The sequence below is a fragment of the Alosa alosa genome, chromosome 15, assembly GCF_017589495.1.
Source record: "Alosa alosa isolate M-15738 ecotype Scorff River chromosome 15, AALO_Geno_1.1, whole genome shotgun sequence".
NCBI classification, from domain to species: Eukaryota; Metazoa; Chordata; class Actinopteri; order Clupeiformes; family Clupeidae; genus Alosa; species Alosa alosa.
The window spans coordinates 2079920-2100930 of NC_063203.1; the positions used below are offsets into that span (position 1 = coordinate 2079920).

General features: G+C 39.3%; 2 protein-coding genes across 2 annotated transcripts; both read left to right on the top strand.

The window, feature by feature from the left end:
• The first annotated feature begins 2522 nt into the window (after positions 1 to 2522).
• LOC125308567 (olfactory receptor 142-like) lies at positions 2523 to 3455 on the top strand. Its single transcript, XM_048265130.1, has one exon. It carries the CDS (start codon positions 2523 to 2525, stop codon positions 3453 to 3455), a length of 933 nt encoding a protein of 310 aa, XP_048121087.1.
• Positions 3456 to 18957: 15502 nt separating this feature from the next.
• On the top strand, positions 18958 to 19923 carry LOC125308568 (olfactory receptor 4N5-like). The gene has a single exon (XM_048265131.1). The coding sequence runs from the start codon at positions 18958 to 18960 to the stop codon at positions 19921 to 19923; it is 966 nt and encodes a 321-aa protein (XP_048121088.1).
• The last annotated feature ends 1088 nt before the right edge of the window (positions 19924 to 21011 follow it).

The window sequence follows — 21011 nt, forward strand, 5'->3', positions numbered from 1 at the left end:
GCAATGAGGGGGCCAAGCAGAATAGGTCGGAGTAGCCATGGCGACAAGATAGACCTCAGCAGACACCCGCGATCAACCCTTTCAACAACTGTCACATCAAAACATAACTGACTTTGTAGAGCTGAAACAGGGCTGAGTATTGCTTCCGCCTTCGCCAGCCAGCCCCCGCCCCATCTAATCACCCCTGCCCGTCCCACCCCGTCCCGCCCCACCCTGCCGTTGCACGCACACATTAGAATGAACTGAATGGAACATGTTGTCATCAGTTTCACATCAAAAAATAAAAGATTGATAAAAACACATTTTTTTTTGAGCGTCCTCCTAATGGGGTCCTGAACCTATGTAGTAAGTTTGGTTATGATACATGACAGGGTTGCTGAGATATGAGCTCACTTCCTGTTTGGCGGCTTCGCCACCAATTTCAATTGGCTGTTACAGCCGAATGCTTCTGTCAGTTGTTCCAGAAAGCAATGCACTGATAAGGCATGGTCTGAAGATGGTGTCTGCCAATTTTGGTGAGGATCCGCTGAAACTTGTGACCTACGAAAACTTGTACGTGTTTTTGATTAAATCTAATATGGCGGCCGAATCAATTACGATGACATCACAAGTTGGCTTGGGTCGGCCTAAGGACTTCCAACAGTATTACCAGACACCACTAGTGCGTTTCAATTCTAAGCACAACAGCAGCTACAGGCCAAAAGGCATGTTTCTTAATTACAGCGCCCCCTAGAGGTCAAAGGTCACCAGATTTCTTGAGCGTCCCCCTGATTGGGTCCTGAGTCCATGGACTAAATTTGGTTATGATAGATGAATGGGTTGCTGAGATATGAGCTCACTTCCTGTTTGGCGGCTTCGCCGCAAAATTTGATTGGCTGTTATTGTGTATTAACAGAATAAAATAAAACAGAATAATTACGGATATTCAATATGACAAATATATAACAGATGTACATAACATACAGCTATGTGCAGTGTGGAAACAGTGTCATTGTAGTGCAGAAACAACATACAAGGATACAAGGAAGTTTATTGTCACATGCATATAGTTACTGGAAGTAAGAAATGCAGTGAAATTATGTCTGGTGTCAGCCTATTTGTGCATTAATGGGGTGCAGTAGAAGAGGGGTTTAGTAGATTAAGTGGCAAGGGCTGCATAAAAAAGGTGGGGAGGATTGGGATTGGGTGGGGCACCAACAAGGAGCATCATAAGAGTAGTAAGAATAAGTCTATGTGCAGGATAAATAGTATGAAGATCAGTAGAATAACTATGTATAAATGTAATTACAGTAGGCCTATGTACATTTTTAAATAAATAGAAAACTATGGGTGAGAGGGATAAATTAATTTTATTTAATCGTAAAAGTAAATTGCATTAAATTAAATTGCAATTAAAAATCTTTCCAGTAGGCTTTAATGTCACGCAAAAAGTACAACCAAAGCTGAGCTTGATCAACTGCAACGTCTAAAGAACCAGAACTTCAGTGTAGTTTTTTGCTGGGTCCCAGGCCATGTTGGTCTGAGGGGAAATGAGAAAGCGGACAGTACTGCTAAGCAAGCCCTCAATGAAGAAGTCAAAGAATGTCAAATCCGTGCCCCAGACCTATACTGAACTTCTACATCACAGATAAGTGGCAATCTGAATGGGATTAATGTACCAACATCAAGCAAAGAATGTGAATTTTGGCACGTTTTCATGATCCACTGGGTCTTTATGGGCCACACAAAATACGGTGTTGCTAGAATTACTCCTATTGTGGCTATTAGAGACATGCGTTCATGAGTATTCAGCTACATTTAATGAGTTAAGTAAAATACATTCACACAAAAAAAAAAAAACATCACTAATGTTGTGGACATTCCTTTATTCTGAGATACATCAATAGGCTCTCAAAACAATCCCAAACAGACATAAGGTCTTTATAGATCAAATCCATATAGATTATTTGTCAAATAAACCAGTAAAACAGAATTAGGGGATGGAATAAATAACATTCACACTCATAGCTCATATTTCTAAAATAAATCAGTGAAAAAGTATCCTGACAAACAAGCAGCATTTGAATTCCTTAGTCATATTTCATAATTTCAATTCTTCTAGGTTACCTGATAGCCCAGTTTGAGAGGTGCAAGACGCGTGACATTATTTATTTTTGCAGCCAATCACTGCTGTTGTTTTATTTTATTGATTTGATCTTAGTCATAGAAGCTAAATTCAAAGGCAGGCCACAGGTAAAATCCAACGAACCGCATTCACCCCGCAAGCCAATAGTTGAATAGCCCTCTCCTAGAGCTTGGTGAAAGGCGTGGCTCAGGTTAACCTTTTATAAACACCCAGACTAAAGGCTACTTTGACAAGTGCCGTGGGAGAACTACTCCATGCTTCTGTTTCTGTGACATCAAACAAGAACTAACTGCTATGTGAATTTTCTGTGTTACTTTCTCTACTTTTATTTCCTTGCTATTCTTGAATTGCTTCCGTTTCTGAATAGATTAAATGTTGATCCAACAACTTTAATGAAATGGAAAACGTCACAGAAGAGTTTATGTTTGTGCTTAACGGTTTGAATGAGACAGCTACTAAGAAACATATCTACTTTGGCTTTGTGCTGACTGCTTACCTGTTCACTGTTTTTGTTAATTCAACCTTGATCCTTACCATTTTCTTGGAAAAAGTGTTTCATGAACCAATGTATTTTTTCTTGTGTAATCTCTGTATTAACGCAATATTAGGAGCAAATAGTTTCTATCCAAGGTTTCTTTTTGATTTGTTATCTAAAGTTAATCAAATTTCATATTATGAGTGTTTGATACAGGTATGTTTTATATTTTATTATATCTTCTGTGAATATACCTCCTTGACAGTGATGGCTTATGACAGATTTGTTGCGGTGTGCAAGCCACTGGAGTATCACTCTGTTATGACTCCTCAGAGAGTTTTGTATCTGCTTTTATTCACATGGCTATTCAGTTTAACAGAGATCATAATTGGTGCCCTGTTGACAGGTCGGCTCCCTATGTGTGGCAGACATATTGCGAAGATCTATTGTTCAAATTGGCCTTTGGTGAAGCTCTCATGTGTGGACAGTATTGGGAACAATATATATGGATATGTTTTGATGTTTATTCATGTTTCTGAGGCTATACTTATCATCATTTCTTATGTCTTCATCATAAGGACATCCCTGAGATCTAAATCAGGCTGGGTCAAGTTTATGCAAACATGCTTACCTCATTTGATTACTTTAATTAACTTCAATGTGGCATTACTATTTGATGTGTTAGATGCTCGATTTGGGTCAACTCAGAAATTACAAGCGATTCGAAACTTTTTAGCTGTAGAACTGCTCATAGTTCCCCCTTTATTAAATCCTCTCATATATGGAATAACCCTCACCAAGATTCGGAATAGAATAATAAAAGTATGCAAACATCGAATTAAAGCTGTTGGCTGAATATATAATTGAAATCAAGTCTAATGATTTGCATTGTTGAAGATGTTTAGATATGTGAATGGCCAGCATCACCTGTTAAGACCAGCTGATAAATATATGTTTTTGTTTGTCACCATTTGTGTTGTGTTAATGTTATTCTAATTTCATGTAGAGTATCTGCATCAATCCAGGTTATTGCACCACTTTCACATTAAAATTGATTAAATTAAGAAGGCATATGCTCAGATATTGTATCCTTTTGAACAACCTAATAGCCAATTACAATATAAATATACAAATTGCCATGTAATTCTCCAAGCGATATTTGAAGAGTGCATGCAAAATGCAACAACAGATAATCTCCATTTGAATGAGTTTTCATGAATAAATACACACACACACACACACACACACACATATATATATATATATATATATATATATTTTTTTTTTTTTTTAGCATTATCTACCATGTGTGTATATTAGGGCTATACATTTCTAAATATGACTGTTTACTACTGTACTGTTAATCTCCTGCTTTGAGTGTACACTTTAATGGTCATGTTTCCAAGGGGAAGACACCATAGGCCCTAATTCAAATGCTGGGCAAAGTCTAAATTCTAAGTAAAACTAACTTAAGTTATACAAAATGTATTTGCAAATGGCCCCATGTATTAATGTAACGTATGTACTAACTGTTATGTGAATTTTCTGTGTTACTTTCTCTACTTTTATTTCCTTGCTATTCTGGAATTGCTTCCGTTTCTGAATAGATTAAATGTTGATCCAACAACTTTAATGAAATGGAAAACGTCACAGAAGAGTTTATGTTTGTGCTTAATGGTCTGAATGAGACAGCTACTAAGAAACATATCTACTTTGGCTTTGTGCTGACCGCTTACCTGTTCACTGTTTTTGTTAATTCAACCTTGATCCTTACCATTTTCTTGGAAAAAGTGTTTCATGAACCAATGTATACAAAATCTATTTGCAGATGGGCCCCATGTATTAATGTAACGCAAGTGAGCTTCAATGACAAAATCAGTTTGATTATGCCTACTTTTTTTCCAATTAGAATAAATGCAAGAGAATCTGTGCTCTGCACACACTGTCTTTTTTATTTCTGTTGTGAATGTTGTTGAGTTTTATTTAATGAGAAACATGGCACAACAAAATATTTAACAAATTCAGTGTGGACCAAAGATTCTAGAATGCTATGCTCTAAGATCTTTGGTGTGGACAGAGAACATTCAATTGAGATGTAGTGGCTGACGTCATAAACCAGTACTGGCAGGAAAGTTCAAAGTGGCGCCAGTCTTTTAACTGGAATTAAACAGCAAACCGGTAGGAAAAACTATATTGTCAAGACATTAGCCAATTAGGCTACTGTACCCCGTTACATCAAAATAAACTTCGGAAAGACAAAAGATTGTTTTGAGAGCCAATGACTGAATCGGGAAAATAGGGAAAATATTAAGTGAAATGCTTGTGTATATATAAATGTTAAATGTTGGACTTAAAGCTACCTTGTGTAAGAACTTCTCCCATCTAGCGGTGAAATTCTATATGACAACCAACTGAATATTACTTTCTAGCCCCTCCCATTCCAAGCGCATTTTAACTCCTACGGTGGCCGTTTCATGCCAAGGTTAACATGGCTTCCAGTACGACTTTGTCCAGTATTCCTTCCAGTGATGAGGTTACTTTAGAAAACAATTACACATTGCATTTAGTTATATAGCCAGTAAACATGTTGGTTATGACCTCTATGTAAAGTGAATAACAGTTTTACGGTTTCGTTATTTTGGTAGGCTACTATTTCATTGCTAGCATCAGCTATCAGATTCCCAAAACGAATGCATGCTAATGCTAGTACAGTATCAGTGCTATCGTTATTATTCTGTATGTAGCCTACGAGATTAATAGTGTAAGGCAATGTTTACAGCGTAGCCTAGCCTACTAGCTGCTATTTTTCTCAGTGAGCAGAGTCAGAGATCTGTCGATGCTACGGAGGTGCGAGGGAAAGGTAAAGAAAAGCCAAAAGAGAGCCGGTGGCAGAGGATCGGTGAGACCTCCTAGGCAAAGAAAAAGTAACTCTCCAAATATGACGAGGAGAGAGTGGAAGAACAAAGACAAAGTCAGAAATTCTGAATTTTAACTCAGAAATGATTTCTGACTTTGTTTCTCTTCTTCAAAAAAATGTTGACTTTTATCAACATTTTTTACTTTTATCTCAAATATTTTGACTTTTTAACTCAGAAATTCTGACTTAAATCTCAGAAATTATTTCTGACTTTGTTTCTCGAAAATTTTGACTTTTATCTCGGAATTTTCAAAAATATTTTCTCTTCATGTGGCCCTAATACGCTTCCGTAGTTACGCGCTTGGTGTAGCTTCCCTGTTTGTATCTCCATTGTTTATATGTAGCCATTTCTAGCTGTTGCCAGTCAACTGCATGATGTGAGTTGTCAGCCAGTGAAATCGCGACACATATGATTACGTTATGGTCTATAGAAAATGTTACACAACAACATTTTCACCTTTTCATTGTCCATACACATAGTATTCTTCATCATTTTGTGTAAACACTTGAAAAATTACGGAGTACTATTACTACTACTCTGCTAACAATCTAACTTTTCTACCTAAACAAGCCTATCTGATCTTATTTCTTGTGTCTTATTTCTTCAAAAACTTGTGGATGGAATGAGCCTGCAAGAGCACAGGGACCTCACCACACAGTTGCTAGTGAGGCAGCCAGGTCTGGTGTTTGATGCATCAGTGCAGACATGTCGTCCCCCACCTGTGCCTTTGATGCCTTGGTGTACTTGTACACACTGTAGAGACATGCCAACCGATCGGGAGAGAAAATGCTGTGGACAAAACCCAGCCACCTGTGTGAGCCTTCTGCCTCACTTCACACAGTACTTCCTAGATGAAGGTTTTCTCCAGATTCACAGGCAGTACAGGGAGGACATCACAGCATTAGGCCATGTAAGAGAGCCAGGTAATTACAATAGAGTTCAGATATGCTACCTACAGACATTTCATTTGTACTGCCTGTTCCTTTTAAAACCGTATTTAATTTCTTTTACACATACATCGTTATATTTTGCTTTCATGTAAATAAATTTGAATATAATTGATAAGAGACTGTTCATGCTGTACCTCTTATACATTACATCCACAAACTTATAATTAAAAAAAGTAGCTGTGGTAATTTATCATTTTGAAACACCAAATGACTAACATGGTCAATAACGTTATTTGCAATATGTTTATTTACAGAAATTAACAAACTATGGTATTTACACATGAACCCTTCCTTTTTGTATGGTGCCTTTGAAGCAACATGGGCTATCGTTCTAAATTTGCAGTCTCCTGGAAAGCTGATCCTGTGGAAGACATGCAGTGTCATTAGACATACACACCATTTTATATAGTTCAACATATTGTTATCAATCTGTTTAGTGCTACTTTGCCTAGACTGAGTTACAGGCAAGGTTATAAGCAGTGTTGGGAACGTTACTTTAAAAAAGTAATTAGTTATAGTTACTCACTACTTGTTCCAAAAAGTAACTGCGTTAGTAACTGAATTACTCTATGATAAGAGTAACTCGTTACCAGGGAAAGTAACTATTTGCGTTACTGTTACAAAAAAAAAGTTGCTATATGTCAAAGATTTTGGATTTTTTAAGCAGTTTTGAGCAGCCAGTTGAAATGAGTAGAACAGACAGGTGTTTGTAGGCTACATAACTTTCAATATTTATTAGATAGATAGATAGATACTTTATTGACCCCCAAGGGGAAATTCAAGATATTGCACATCGACAGACCTATGGTTGACTATGGTTGACAGCCGGTGTCATAGGTTTTTGTTGTGAGGCAGAAAGATCTAGCTTTTGCTGCTTTTTGGACTTTGCTCTGAGTCCTTCTCTGCTAGTGGATGGCGAGCTATCATCTGTGGTGGAGGTATCGGTGTGTTTGGCCACTAGCTAGATGCGTGTGTGAGATGCAATGTGACAGGACCCTCAGGTTTATCCAACTAAATGGATGTAGACAGAGGCAGTAGTATAAACAATGTTGTATTTATTATTTCTTTTCTTTGTTTAAAACGGATGGCAGGGGTGTACAGTAGGTAAATCAGACAGAAACAAAATCACAGTACACAACACAAAATAATTAAAGAAAACAAAATGTATTACACATAACCATCAATTAAATGCCCAGTGGATTGGTGGCTGCCACAAGGCCTGAACTAACACAGGTACAGTAACTCTTGGATGGCTGCCCAGCCCAAAAGTGATCTATGGCCATCCACACACACACAACCACAAGTGTAACACTCAAGCTTTCTAAGTACAACCCACACAAGTATAAATAGGTGTTCAGTACACGCTCAACCACTAGAATGTGCTCTCACCGCAAACTAGGGGAAGGCGGCGGTCCTAGAGTACCTTAACTGTGTGACCTGATAGACCTAGCAGGCCATACTAGCAAACAGGGGGAAGGAGGGGGCATTCAATAAAGGAATTAAGACAAAACAAAAACAAGACAAACACGCTATTCAGCGCCAGTGTAGTGCTACCGATACAGCTACAATAAATAGCATGAAAAATATAATGAATATAATGAACTAATACTACCTGGGACATAGACCCCTATGGCCCAAGAGTAACAGTCTACCGTGTGGAGAAACTAGGTTGGGAGTCACAAAGAACTCAATATGAACTAATACCACCTGGGGCATAGATAGACTACTATGTCCCAGGAGTAACAGTCTCCCGTGTGGATAAGCTAAGTCAGGGGTTACAAGAACCCATTAAGGACTAATACTGCCGGGGGGAGGGATAAGTCTCAATAGCCTCGGAGTAACAGTCTACCGTATGAAATCGCTAACTGACTGCTATTATGAACTCAGGGATGGCAACAGCAGTCAACAACAGTTGATGAACAGACCCTGGCAAACAATGTAAAGGCACCAGTGTATCACACTCAGACAAGCATACAAAACAAAGAAAATAAACCAACACAAACAAGCATACCGTACATCAAACTTTGACTTTGAAGTGCTGCTAGTTTAACACTGACTAATACCAAAAGAAACTCTAATGGGGGAAAACAGTGGTCAAACTGTGATAGACAGCCAGCTGTGATCTACAACAGAGAGAAACGTTTAACACCCTGATCCATCTTCATGTCGCATTTCATATTTCATAACAATACATAACAGTTTTTATGAAGTTTAATTGTTCATAAGTAAAGAGACATGTAAAAATAAAACATTGCACCAGAGACATATTTAAAACAGGACCGTTACACTGTTAAAACAATAACCAATGCCTACCTCTGCCTTTTCCACATTATGAGCTAGTGTCGTGGAAAAAATCACTAACTTTTAACTCTAACTTTAGCACTCTGAACAAAAACCAGTGGAGAACAGTCTGAGATGAGAAGTGGCCGTTGTGGCCTTTTATTCACAAGTCCTCCTGGTACAGCTCTGAAAAATGCACAGAGACTAAGTGTAGCCAGGCAGGAGTTGCGAATGATGGATGTCCTCTGCAGCGGAGACTCCACGACCCAGGCCTTGGGGAGAAGGTGCGCACGTTCTGAGGATTTTCCTCTTGGGAAAAGTTTTGTAAGTTATCAAAACACCTCCTTTTTTCATATGGCCAACCCTGGCTGGGCGTCTGCCCCCTATGTAAATGGAAGACCCCCTTGTAGCCAATCAGTATACACTCAATAAATTATATTGGTGGATGAGCTCACCAAGCTGTCACAAATATTATGAAATAATTTGCAGTAGGCCTGTGTCGTGCCTGTGCACAACACCATCCTTCGACTTCTGCCTGACAACACATGGGATCTTCATGAAAATTCACCACACTAGCCCAGGGGAACAGGAGCAGAGGAGGGAAGCGGGTCAGCTATAAAAACAAGGGAGCAAAAATTACAGACGCTGCATGCTGTTGTTTGGCCCGTATAGCTAACTTTCGGCTCACATTAGCTGAGTGTTTGACCATGCTATTGCCATATTGCTATTGTAAGAGGCCTACCTCCACGTTCAGCGTTCGCATTGGTAGTCACGGGGAAAACAGGACGAGGAGGAAGGAGACGACAGTCTATAGCAAGATGAGTCAAACCCGCACACTCAGGTGATTGCAATTAGTCACGATCCTGACCTGATCACAGATGCTTCATTAAATTAGAGTTGCTTACAACGGATGTCGACAAAGTCTTCGCTCCTGGACATAATGTACACATTACATTCACGCTCTTGCCTTGATGAATTTGAAGTAGTGCTTATATCTCCACCTTGAAAAGGCCAACTTTTCGGATTGCTCCTGACCTCTGCTGTTTTGTCGAATCTCTATTTTAGCGGTTGCGTGTGTGTGTGGCACGTCTGCTGGCAAGTCTGTAAAAACACTGACTCTGATTGGCTTTCATTAAAAATGACTCTGCCTTAGCCAATCATAATCGCTTACGTCGTTATTAACCCACCTCCTCACTAGCTGTGAGCCAGGGTGCGTTCGGATTACACAGTTCATAGTAACGCACCGCATTCAACGTCCAGTAACGTTAACGGCGTTGTAACGACGGGAAAAGTAATTAGTTAGATTACCCCGTTAGTGAAAAAATAACGTCGTTACCTAACGCCGTTCTTTTAAACGGCGTTATTCTAAATACTGGTTATAAGGTACAATGAAGGCATGCACGTGCATCACATAACAAGACCATTGAATTTCGTCCACATCCTCCTCCACGATGCTCATGTCATGTAGGCTTTGTAAAAAATATATATAAATGCTTATATCATGAAAATATACAATAGAGAATGTCATGTAGGGTTAGGGTATAATTGACATTATCAGCATTGACCTCTGTTCAAGGTTCTCAATAGCAGGGGCTTCTGCAATTGCGCCAAGATGCTCATCTAAAATGAATAAGTAACAACATATGACAGTACATAAAATGGTAAACACCAAGTTAGTAAAAATATACTTTCAGTTATTATCAAACAACAATCACATAGAATCAACAATTGTTTTTATGCAGTGACTGACCTGTCTGTCCCACTAGAAATGCTGGAGACTTCTGGAGTAGTTAATACTAGAGGGCTTTCCCTTCATTGGTGTTGATGTGACTGATCTCAGTTCTCTCTCGTAGCTGGACAAAAAAGAGCAGTGCATGTTAGAATGTCTCACTTACAGTGGGCAGTGCTTCGACTTGGCCAGCTTCACTCGCGGTCCGCACGTGGGATCACGCGACTTTAATTTGTATTTTTCCAGTGAGACGCTGCAACAACCCAAACAACCGGTAGATGGCTCAAGTGAGCAGGGTGTCTCGTAAAAAGAAATGGAGTCTGGAAAACCCTACACAGACTTCACTAAGACTGGTTTAGAAATAATTTGATAGCCAGAAATATGCCTGCCCTGCCCTAATAAAGAAATATTTGGTTAACTGCGAGTGAATCCCGTTTGCAGCCGTAGAAGAAACGCAGGACAAATTAAACATTCTGGTTTTCTCCGAGTGCAACAATGATAGACAGACATCATTTGGACAAAATATAGAGCATATTAACCTCCGTTGCTCAGCCAAATGCCTTCCTGTTACGTCCTGTTATCATGGAGTTACAGGCGATAAACGATTTTTGATGGTCACAAGTTTCCTTCATTAGCGGTTTATTTTTTTGATTATTAAAGAGTGTTTTTCATTTAAAGGTTTGACTTTGTGCTTATTCAGTAGAGCATTTAGTGCTCTTCCCAATACCAGACGTTCACATTGCATGTTTGTTTGTAATGGATGCAACCGCGAGATAGGCTACGCGTTTGACAGCAATGAGTTGTTAACAGACATGAACCAAGACATATAGCCCAGCAGCAATCTAGGGACTGTTCGTTATTTATTGAAGGGACCACCGGAGGAATTTTGAGTGCTTCAGTCAAAAGTTGCATGACCCTCCCTTGCCTGCTAGAAATTGTTCAATGACCCTCCGACAGAATTGTTAAAAAAGACATGACCCTCCCCTGCCAATTGTCGCTGTCTTCCGCCCGCGCTGCTTCGCGCCACAGCCACACACTGTGATAACGTTCTTAAATCAATCTTTCCCGTGAGCACAAATAATCATATGTGATTAATAATATGACAAATAATTCCTGTGCACGGGGACCGAAACAATGCATGCCAACTTTTTCCGTGTTTCTCACGTATTTTAACTTCCCCCCGCTGTCTTGCCGTTTTAATGTTTTCCCGTAGAATATCACATATTTTAATACTCTCATAAAAGCCCTGCCATCGGGCCTGTCTCTGTGTTGCCCTGTTGCTACCCATTGCCCTTCCAACGAAACAGATGTCTTCAAATCATCGTTTTCTTTGCTTGAAGGCGAACTTAGCGTGATGTTAACCTATTTAAGTTTAACGGCGTGATTGTGGTGAGAGCACGATTCATTGGCGCTTGCATGTTCGGCCTTATGTCTACAGTACGTGCGCACCCGAGGCTATTTGTTCAACTTTATGAAGCAGAATACGCACTAGGCTACTTGGAACATAACACATTTGACAAAGGACAGCTGTATGTTATAGTGACAAAATATTAACTTTAAGTGTTTTACGATGTATTTGTCATGGGGAAGTATTTTTCCCCATGCATGTATTCTAGGCTACTGTCATTGACTGCCGTGAGAGAAGCGGGTTCTGTGTTTCGTTCATGTCAGTGACTGACGCGAGAGAAGCTGGCGGTCTGTGTTGTGTTGCGTTAATTTATTTTCAATTGGGCATATGCCGTGCCGTGTCGTCCACAGCTCAGTTCTGACAAAGCCGAAATTAGGCTACTCCTTGAGTGCGCGCAATGAGTGCGCGCGTTTGTATGGTTATATTGCTTGACGGGGGGGGTCCCAAGCAGCTTTCAGCCATAAGGCTACTTTGAGAACTTTTCCTCATTCACCCGACACTAATATTCAAAATGTTGAAAACTATTTCGGCATAGCCTATAAGCAGTTTAATTAAATGTAATGTTAGTTGTAAACAAACGGGCTACTTGGTGAGGCTTGCCTCACAGATGTGCCTGTGCCTTAGATGGCAAGAAAAATCTTCACGATACAGGCCTATTAACTGACCGATTCATGTTGACTGGGGGGCAGGGGGGGCCATCAGACATTTGTGCCCAGTTAATCCGGCCCTGCCCCCAACAAATCATACCTTCCCACCAGCTGTGACAGCTTAAAAGAAGTCGACTCTATTCACAGACCTATTCACAAACCGGTTTTGTGGCATTTCGCCTGTTTTGAAATCCTATGCGGCTACAGGAGCTTCCAATCGTGAGGAAGCAATTTTGCATTGTAGGCATAACTAACATGCAATAACGCCACCAACAACAACCAAAACTAGGCTACTCATTGTCAACATGTAAATTAAATGTAACATTATTGTGAATCAAATTAAAATGTTCTATTTTGCAAACGTAGGCATAGGCATAGTAACAGATTAATTTAATAATGTTACAAAGATACATCAATCCGTATGTTTCATTAGGCTACTAGGCTATTGGTTTTGCCTTACTCTTGATTCATTTAGGCTAGGCCTTTTTATTCAGTTATTCATCATCTTCCGTCCTTGTGTAGTGCACGCATTCTCAGACCTGTCACCTGCCACTCATCGTAAGGGAGGTGGTTTGGAATCATTCCCGCGTTACAATCATCAGACAATCAAGGTGGTCACTTCAGTCAAGCTCGTGCATGAGTAATAACGTCATCCATAGCAACGAAGACTCACTCACTCTTAGTCAAAGATTCTAGAGCGCTCAGCTCCAGAATCTGTTCAGGAGTTGTCATTTTCCCTTACTACGAGTAGGTCTGAAAGGCATTGTGAATAACTTAATAAGATAAACTCCTATAGCTAAAATCTTTTATTGCTATTTAGGAGTAGCCTACTCCTAGTGGTAAAAGGCTTTGTGAATATGGCCCCTGGTGTCTAACCCAATGCATTGTCCATTTACACAAAATAATGGTCGAATATTAGGCTACTGATGATCATTGTTATTTAAGAACATGCAGGGCACCAAAAACATCTTGCTCGTAAAAAATCATCTAACGAAATGCAACAGACTCATATCGGCCTCGCATTCGCAAAATGAGGACATACAGACTGCTCAGATAACAGGTGTACCTCCAGTTATGCACGGTTATAGTCAAGTCATTTAAATGTGCTGGTGAAACAGTTGTGTACTCTATAGTTATTTATCCCTATTCACCCACGCCGTCAATTCTGTGGCGCATTGTGTTAAGGCCGGCTGATGACAGCCGCGGTTACGCAGCAGTTATCAGTCCCCTGTCCAAGAGTTCGAATCTGGGTTAAGCCCATATTTTGAGAAATGCTGAATAGACCACAACCAATTTCAATTCTTCAACACTGTCACCGTTGGACTAGAGGGGAGAAAGAATGGGAAAAGATCTGGGCACAGTTATTCCAGAGCTTCGTGCCAAGTAATAAGCGTTGAGTCGAGATGTTTGTGTGAATGAAACGAAGCGTAGGCCATAGTGTGACATGCGTAAACCAATGGTGTAGAGATGACGCCATTTAAGAGAGCCTACGTTTGAATGTAGGCAATTTATATTCACAATACTTAGGCCTACTAAAATAAATAGTATTTTATTTGTATTGGTTGTTTAGAGTAAAAAAAAAAGCGGTCGGTCTTAACTTAAGTTTACAACCCGGCAAGTCGGTCGGACTAAAGGGGAAAACGTTGCCAGATAGTATTAAATCGGCAACAACATTGTTTTCTGCAGAAGCCTACCCAAGGCTACAGATTAATTCTGAACAGTTATTTCTCTACTGGCTCAATTATCACACCACTGTTTTGATTTGCGTGTGAAGGCGTTACCCCAACACTGAATGTAGACAGCAAATTTCGATTTTTCGTTACCACCGTGTAGTCAAGCCTTAAGCCATACCCAAGTAGCCTAAATCGAGGTAATGTTTAATTATGCATGATTTATTTTGTTATTGAATTCGTAGGCTGGGATTACTCTCGGCAAGTCTCCTGCTTTTTCAGAAGGGGCAGCAGGCAGAGCGATGTACAGTGGCAGAGCGACGCACAGTGGCTGAAAGTGGTACTGAAGCTTCACGCCTCGCGACTGAAGTGGTCATTTGAAAGCGATGCCCACTGTAAACCACAAAGTGCATTCATTTTATGACCATGAAGAAAGATGTATTTTGGTAGATGCATTGACTGTCAAAGCAGTTCTGTCCGTACTTTATTGTTCTGCATGATAATAACTTTGTCCCTCATCAGTTTCAATGGGCTGGTCTACCTTGCTCCATTCACAAGTGTAATGGACTAGTCTACCCTTCCCCTATTCTGAGGTGTAGGCTACACTCATATGGTGAAAAACTTTCAGACAATTTAGTAATTAGTAGGCTACGTCTACAATTAATAAGACTACAGGACAGGCCTCAGGATGTGAACGTCACCCTTGGAATTGGCTACCCTTGCATTATCAGATTAGGATGCATTTAGGCTACAAAGCAAAAGCAATGAAAAATAACTACAATTTACGGTGCCCTTTGCCTGTGATCCGTCATAGCAGATTTTTGTTACAACGTAGCCTAGACCAGTGTTTCCCAAACTTTTTTTCTGGGGACCCACTTTTTAAAAATGACAGACCATCGCGACCCATTTCACTTCAAACCAATATTGTTTTAGGCCACAGGTTCTCCAACTTTTCTATGCCTTCCCCAACCATACATTGCTATAGGATCTAGATAGATAGATCCTGCTTTGAACACGGTTGTGTTGCATTTTGAGCACCATCAGCGTGAAAAGTTGGAAATGACTACTGAAAAGATATGTTTTACATGTAATGCGCATCCGAGAGTTTGGGGAAATTCTCGCTTTTTGCGCAGTCGTCATTCGTCAGCATAGTAAGCCCGTCCTGTATTTCTAAAAAAAAATGTTGTAGGCTACATTGCGTTGCAGACAAATGGGTCCATAACACTGTGGACGTCAATTCTGATGTAAACAGCAAATAACTCAAGTCGTTATATTGTATTGTTGTATTAGATTATATAGTCGTTATATCAGAACAAGAGGCTTTTGCGCAATAGCCTGAAGAATGCGCCTTTACTTTGGAGTTAGCGAGGTAGAAAACGAGAGGAATAGTGTTTAAAATGTCCATTTAAATTGTAGCCTAATATAATGCACTGTTGTGCATTTTAAATCAGAAATAAGAATGTGAGGAGGTTGCTATTAACTTTAAAGATTGCATCTACAATCGAAACTATCTACATGCAAATTGAACGGCCTTATGTCCGGTCTATGGATGTCTGTTTTAGTTGACAGCACGGTCACTAGATTTTAATCGGTAAAGTTGAGGAGCTGGTATCTGTTAATGTTCGTGCAAATAGGCGGATTCATGTCCCTTGTAGTTTGCAACTGCGAGGTACATGGCAGGCGCCCCACAGAACGGTTTCATTTTGAGAGGTAGATATATGCTCTGGCTCCCCCTCTGCGATGCGTTCGTCCCTCAGTTTATGCGCCACTTTCATGAGCTTTTATGACAAAACCGTGACTGTGGTAGTTAACAAACTACATCCTAATAGAAAACTGTTAGCTTTCCTGGTATCAAATGACAAATGGTATCAGTTATGCCTATAACACAACATAAATTGTGCTGCGACCCACCCGTGGGTCGCGACCCAGACTTTGGGAAACACTGGCCTAGACAATCCTTTTTCATAGACGCGAGGAAAAGTATCCCCAGACGTCGTTCTAGCGTTATGGACAACCATGCTCTGGTTAGCCAAGCAACTACAAAACTTCAAATTTACACCATAGACTGTATATGTTTACACGAATAGGCCGAATGACCTGTCGAGAAGAAAGCAGGCAACTTCGGCGTCCCTTTTTAAATCTCACAAGCTCTTTCCAGTTTTTCCGGTTGCGTTGTCGTTTTAATTCTCTTTTTCGCTTCCTTGGCGACTCATTTTCATGTCCTCGAGAATAGGCGCAATCCTCCATCTTCAACAGACTCTCAAATCTGCCGGCAGTCGTGAGTACACTAATCAGGCAATTGAGTGTTGCCTACAAGCGCGAAAGGCGGAGCTCGAATTTCCAGGAATGTCCCTCATTGGAAAATGTATTTCAAAGATGGAGGCGCAACATGGATTCCGCCATTCGCGCGTATGTATTCGGAATAGCAGATTCTACACTTACGAGAATACTTTGATTAGTAGGTGGAAATAATTACACATCAAAAAAGTACACAATGTAGCTTTAATAATGCTTGATGCTTAATGACCATGGCTATACTAAACTGCAGTTCCTTAAATCAGTGGGTAGATAACTGATATATTACTTAATTCAGACTGGACCTCTTTGCAGTTATAGCAACACTACATGTATATTCACTAGCACTACATGTATTAAGTTTAAATAATGTGACCTACCTATGTGTCATGGAAGTTCGCAAGGTAATGTTAACCGTTATGAATTCTAACTTTAACAACTTTTATCTGTGTACCTGCTAGCCTGCATGGTAGCATTCTAACAGCCACTTTAAATATACCTCACGTTACTTTAAGTTAGCTAACTTACTTGCGCCTGATATTTCATTCAAACTAAAGCTAACAAACAGACAAACTTTAAACAAACAGATATTCTACATAATATCCACATAATAGTGAAGTTAGTTAATGGAAAAGTTAACATTAACAGCTACCATCGCTAGCGTTAGCTTGCTAGCTAATTCTAACATGACTAATGGCTTTGATTAACATTCCATTATGAAAAAAATATATTTCGAATAAATTCACGTTTTTAATTGGCATACAAAAGTACTGTAATTCTTACCTGGGATATGATGTTCGGCAGAGTTTGAACAGCTTACACATTCAGTCAGAGGCATGACACTGACAGAAAAGTGACGGTTGAAGTCACTGGTGACTGGAGTTGAAAAGGGGCAAAGATTCTAGAGTGCTACGCGAATTTGAATTTGATCAGGGGTGGGGGATGGGAATTGCTGTGTGCGCATGCGCTTGCCAAGTGGGATAAGCATCCGTTAAAAAACAATCGTGAAAATGATTACTGTTGGCATTTTATAGTCTGTTATGTTGAAATGGCTACCAAACTGATTGGTAGAAGTGTCAAAACAATAGTAACATTAGCCTAGTGGGCCATTAAAACTACTATTACGATTATTAACATTATTGGTTCTCATATGGTGGTCAATTCAATGACGTCAATTCAATATCATTTTGAAATCAACGTTGATTTAACATCAATCATATTGACCCAAGTTTTAGACCAGTGACTACATGTCAGATTGATCCCTTGTTGGACCTCTTTACAACCACATGCAAGCCATAGCTTGTAATGCTAAAATAGTATGAAATTATAGATGCTCAACATGGTGGTCAAAACCTTGTCAATTTGATGTCAAGAAATAGTCATCACGGCCTGTCTGCATGCCGTTGTAGGCAAGAAAGAGACATAATCAGTCTTGACTGTCATGAAAGAGCGATCCTCAACATTAGTTTGAGTTCATATATTCAGCAAAGAATAGTTATTTGTTGAGTGATTATTTTCTTATTTTTAATAAGATAATAACTATTTTATTATATTTTTATTATTTATTTAATGTTAGATAGCAAGCAAAGTCTACTTCCAGACAGGTGACACATTTTTTAAGTTTTCCTCTAATTTATTTTCCTGCTATTTAGAAACACAATTGTGTCTGTTAAAACCATCTCTAAATGATAAAAAAAAGTAAAAATAATTTTGAGCTAGTATATTCGTATAATAATTATGTAATTTGCCACCGCTGTAAAGTGCTGGAAAAGCTTGAAAATTGACCTTGAAAGTGCTTGAAAAGTACTTGAATTTGATCTTGGAATAGGTGTACGAACCCTGTACCTAGTTAACCCAAGCCAGTAAACCTGCTTTCTGGAACACCCCCCAGGTTAGGCCTACACAAATACGGGTCAGCTCCCAGTGTTAAACTCAGTGATTACGAATACTTCACAACTTGTATAGGCCTAGAAAAGTGACATCCGATGTAGACTTCATAAGATATTTATGAAATATTTACAAAGGCTGGAAAGATTAAATTAATAGTATCCAGGTTACAAAAATAGTAATAGTATTTTACCACAATGCTGCTTTGTGATTGTTGGACTTTTATTTTGACAAGTTGTCGTCATTCTTGTCTTCCACATTCATGAAAGGTTTGGTATGAATGTTGAGTCATGTCTCATGAAACAGTCATGAATGCTTTAAGTGCAGTATATGACAGTTGCTATGAATGTGTTATGAACTCACCAGTCAAGTGTTACCAGGATGCTTCTATTAATTACAGCACACACAGTTTGCCAGTGGCTATAGCCTATCTAGCCCTTTGGGAAAACTAGTGGGTATAAAAACTGTTTGTTTGTTGCCTTCACCAATAGAGGTCTTTTAATTAATAGGCCTAATACGTTTTTCTCTTGTTGTCTACTTCTCTGAAGAGAGAAGAAGGAACAGTCCATAACAATGGAAAACACTTCCACTTTTAAGTTTTTCATTTTATATGGAGTTCAGGAATTGGGGAGAACAAATAGGGCTATTTATTTTTTCTGGACATTTGTTTTGTACATTGTAATTATTACACTTAATTTAACTTTAATCATAACTGTTGTAGTGGAAAAAAGCCTCCATGATCCTATGTATATTTTCCTTTCTAATTTATGTGTTAATGGACTGTATGGTGCTGTTGGTTTCTACCCAAAATTTCTGTTGGACTTATTCTCAGATATGGCAATGATTTCCTACACACTGTGTGTCACTCAAGCCTTTATAATATATACATCTGCCATGTGTGAAATTGCTATTTTGACAGTGATGGCTTATGACAGATATGTTGCAATATGCAGACCACTACAATACCACAGCATTCTTACTCCCCGAACTGTTTCAAAATTATTGTTACTTGCTTGGTTTTATCCATTCTCAATGGCAGTTATATCACTTGTTCTTTCAGTTAGGATACCTATTTGTGGATCATTCATTGGCAAGTTATTTTGTGACAATCCTTCAATACTGAAACAGGGATGTTATTCAGCTGCCGCAAACCGTGTGTGGAGTATAATTATGATTGTTGGTCAGAGTATTCAAGCAGTTTTGATTTTTGTTTCATATGCTCAGATTGTGCACATTTGTATAGAATCCAGTGAGGGCAGAACCAAGTTCACTCAAACCTGTTTGCCACATATATTGGCAATCTTCATTTCCACCCTTGCTGTGGTGTTTGATCTTTCATATAGTTGGGATGGTATTGCAAATCTTCCTCCTGATGTACGCAATGCATTGGGGTTACAATTTGTAATCCTCCCTCCTTTTTTAAATCCACTTATTTATGGTTTACAACTCCCTAGGATCCGAGCAAGAGTCTTTGGAAGTTGTGGATGTTCTACGATCAAACCCAAGAAAAGAAAAGTGAGAGGCAGCAGGCCTCCCTGAGCTAATAAGCTCAGTTTTATTATTATTTTAGAAATCATCTATACGTTGTTTAAAATTTAGATTTTACTATTCATATTTGTTTCATCAAGCATCAAAGTTTATTATACATTTTAAGTGAATGTTGCATCAAATATACAGTACCCTCCATAATTATTAGCACCTCTGCTAAAGTTGACTAAAACATTTACAAATAATCTGTTGGTAATTTATTGTAATCTCACCATGAAAACAATGAGGCAGAATCCAACCTTGAAGGGAAGCAAATTTATTCTGACAAAAAAGGAAAATCTCATAAAGAAAAAAATATTTGTAACAAAAACAGGTTGCCCACAATTATTGCCCCCCCCCCCCCTGTTTATAATACCTTCTTAAGCCTCCATTTGACAATAAAACAGCTATTAATATTTTTATATGACACCCTGTTGGTCCACACTTATGCATTCTGCTCTTTCACCCAACTATTTTTCTATGGAGTTTAGATCAGGGGACTATGATGGCAATGGAAGAAGCTTGATTTTGTGTTCAGTAAACCATTTTTGTTTTGATCTGGACGTTTGCTTTGGTTCATTGACCTGATGAATGAATCATTGTGGGACTACAATATATCAAAAGATTATTTTGTATACCTGTTTTTAATCAACTTTACCGAGGGTGGCAATGATTATGGAGGCCACTGTATTTATCTGCTGTCCTCTGTAGATGGAAAAATGTTTTATACGTAAGCAATATAGCATGAGTGAGAGTGGGATTGGTAATGGGTGACACCCACGGGTGTTGTTCGGCCGTAGCCACGAGGCCGGTGAAGCGCGCTGAGGCCCTGAGCCTCTCTGCTCTCTGTGTCATGTAACTTGAAGGCCAATAGACAGCATCTTGGTCGCCACGTAACCAACATTCCAGATCCCTCTCCAGTGGGTTTTTCGTGTCTTTGTTGATAGGCATTGTGAGATAAGGACAGCTGTTTTCATCCTGTTTTACAATGAATGAGTCGGGCTGAAATGATTTACCCCTGCCCGAAGTCCGGCACAGCCAATACCTTTGGTTCTAATGGTGGCATTGCGCCAAGTCGGATTTGGCGATGGTTTTCAAAT

Bases quoted from the DNA above. Each gene is read 5' to 3' on its own strand.
- LOC125308568 (XM_048265131.1), top strand. From the start codon at position 18,958: ATGGAAAACACTTCCACTTTTAAGTTTTTCATTTTATATGGAGTTCAG.
- LOC125308567 (XM_048265130.1), top strand. From the start codon at position 2,523: ATGGAAAACGTCACAGAAGAGTTTATGTTTGTGCTTAACGGTTTGAAT.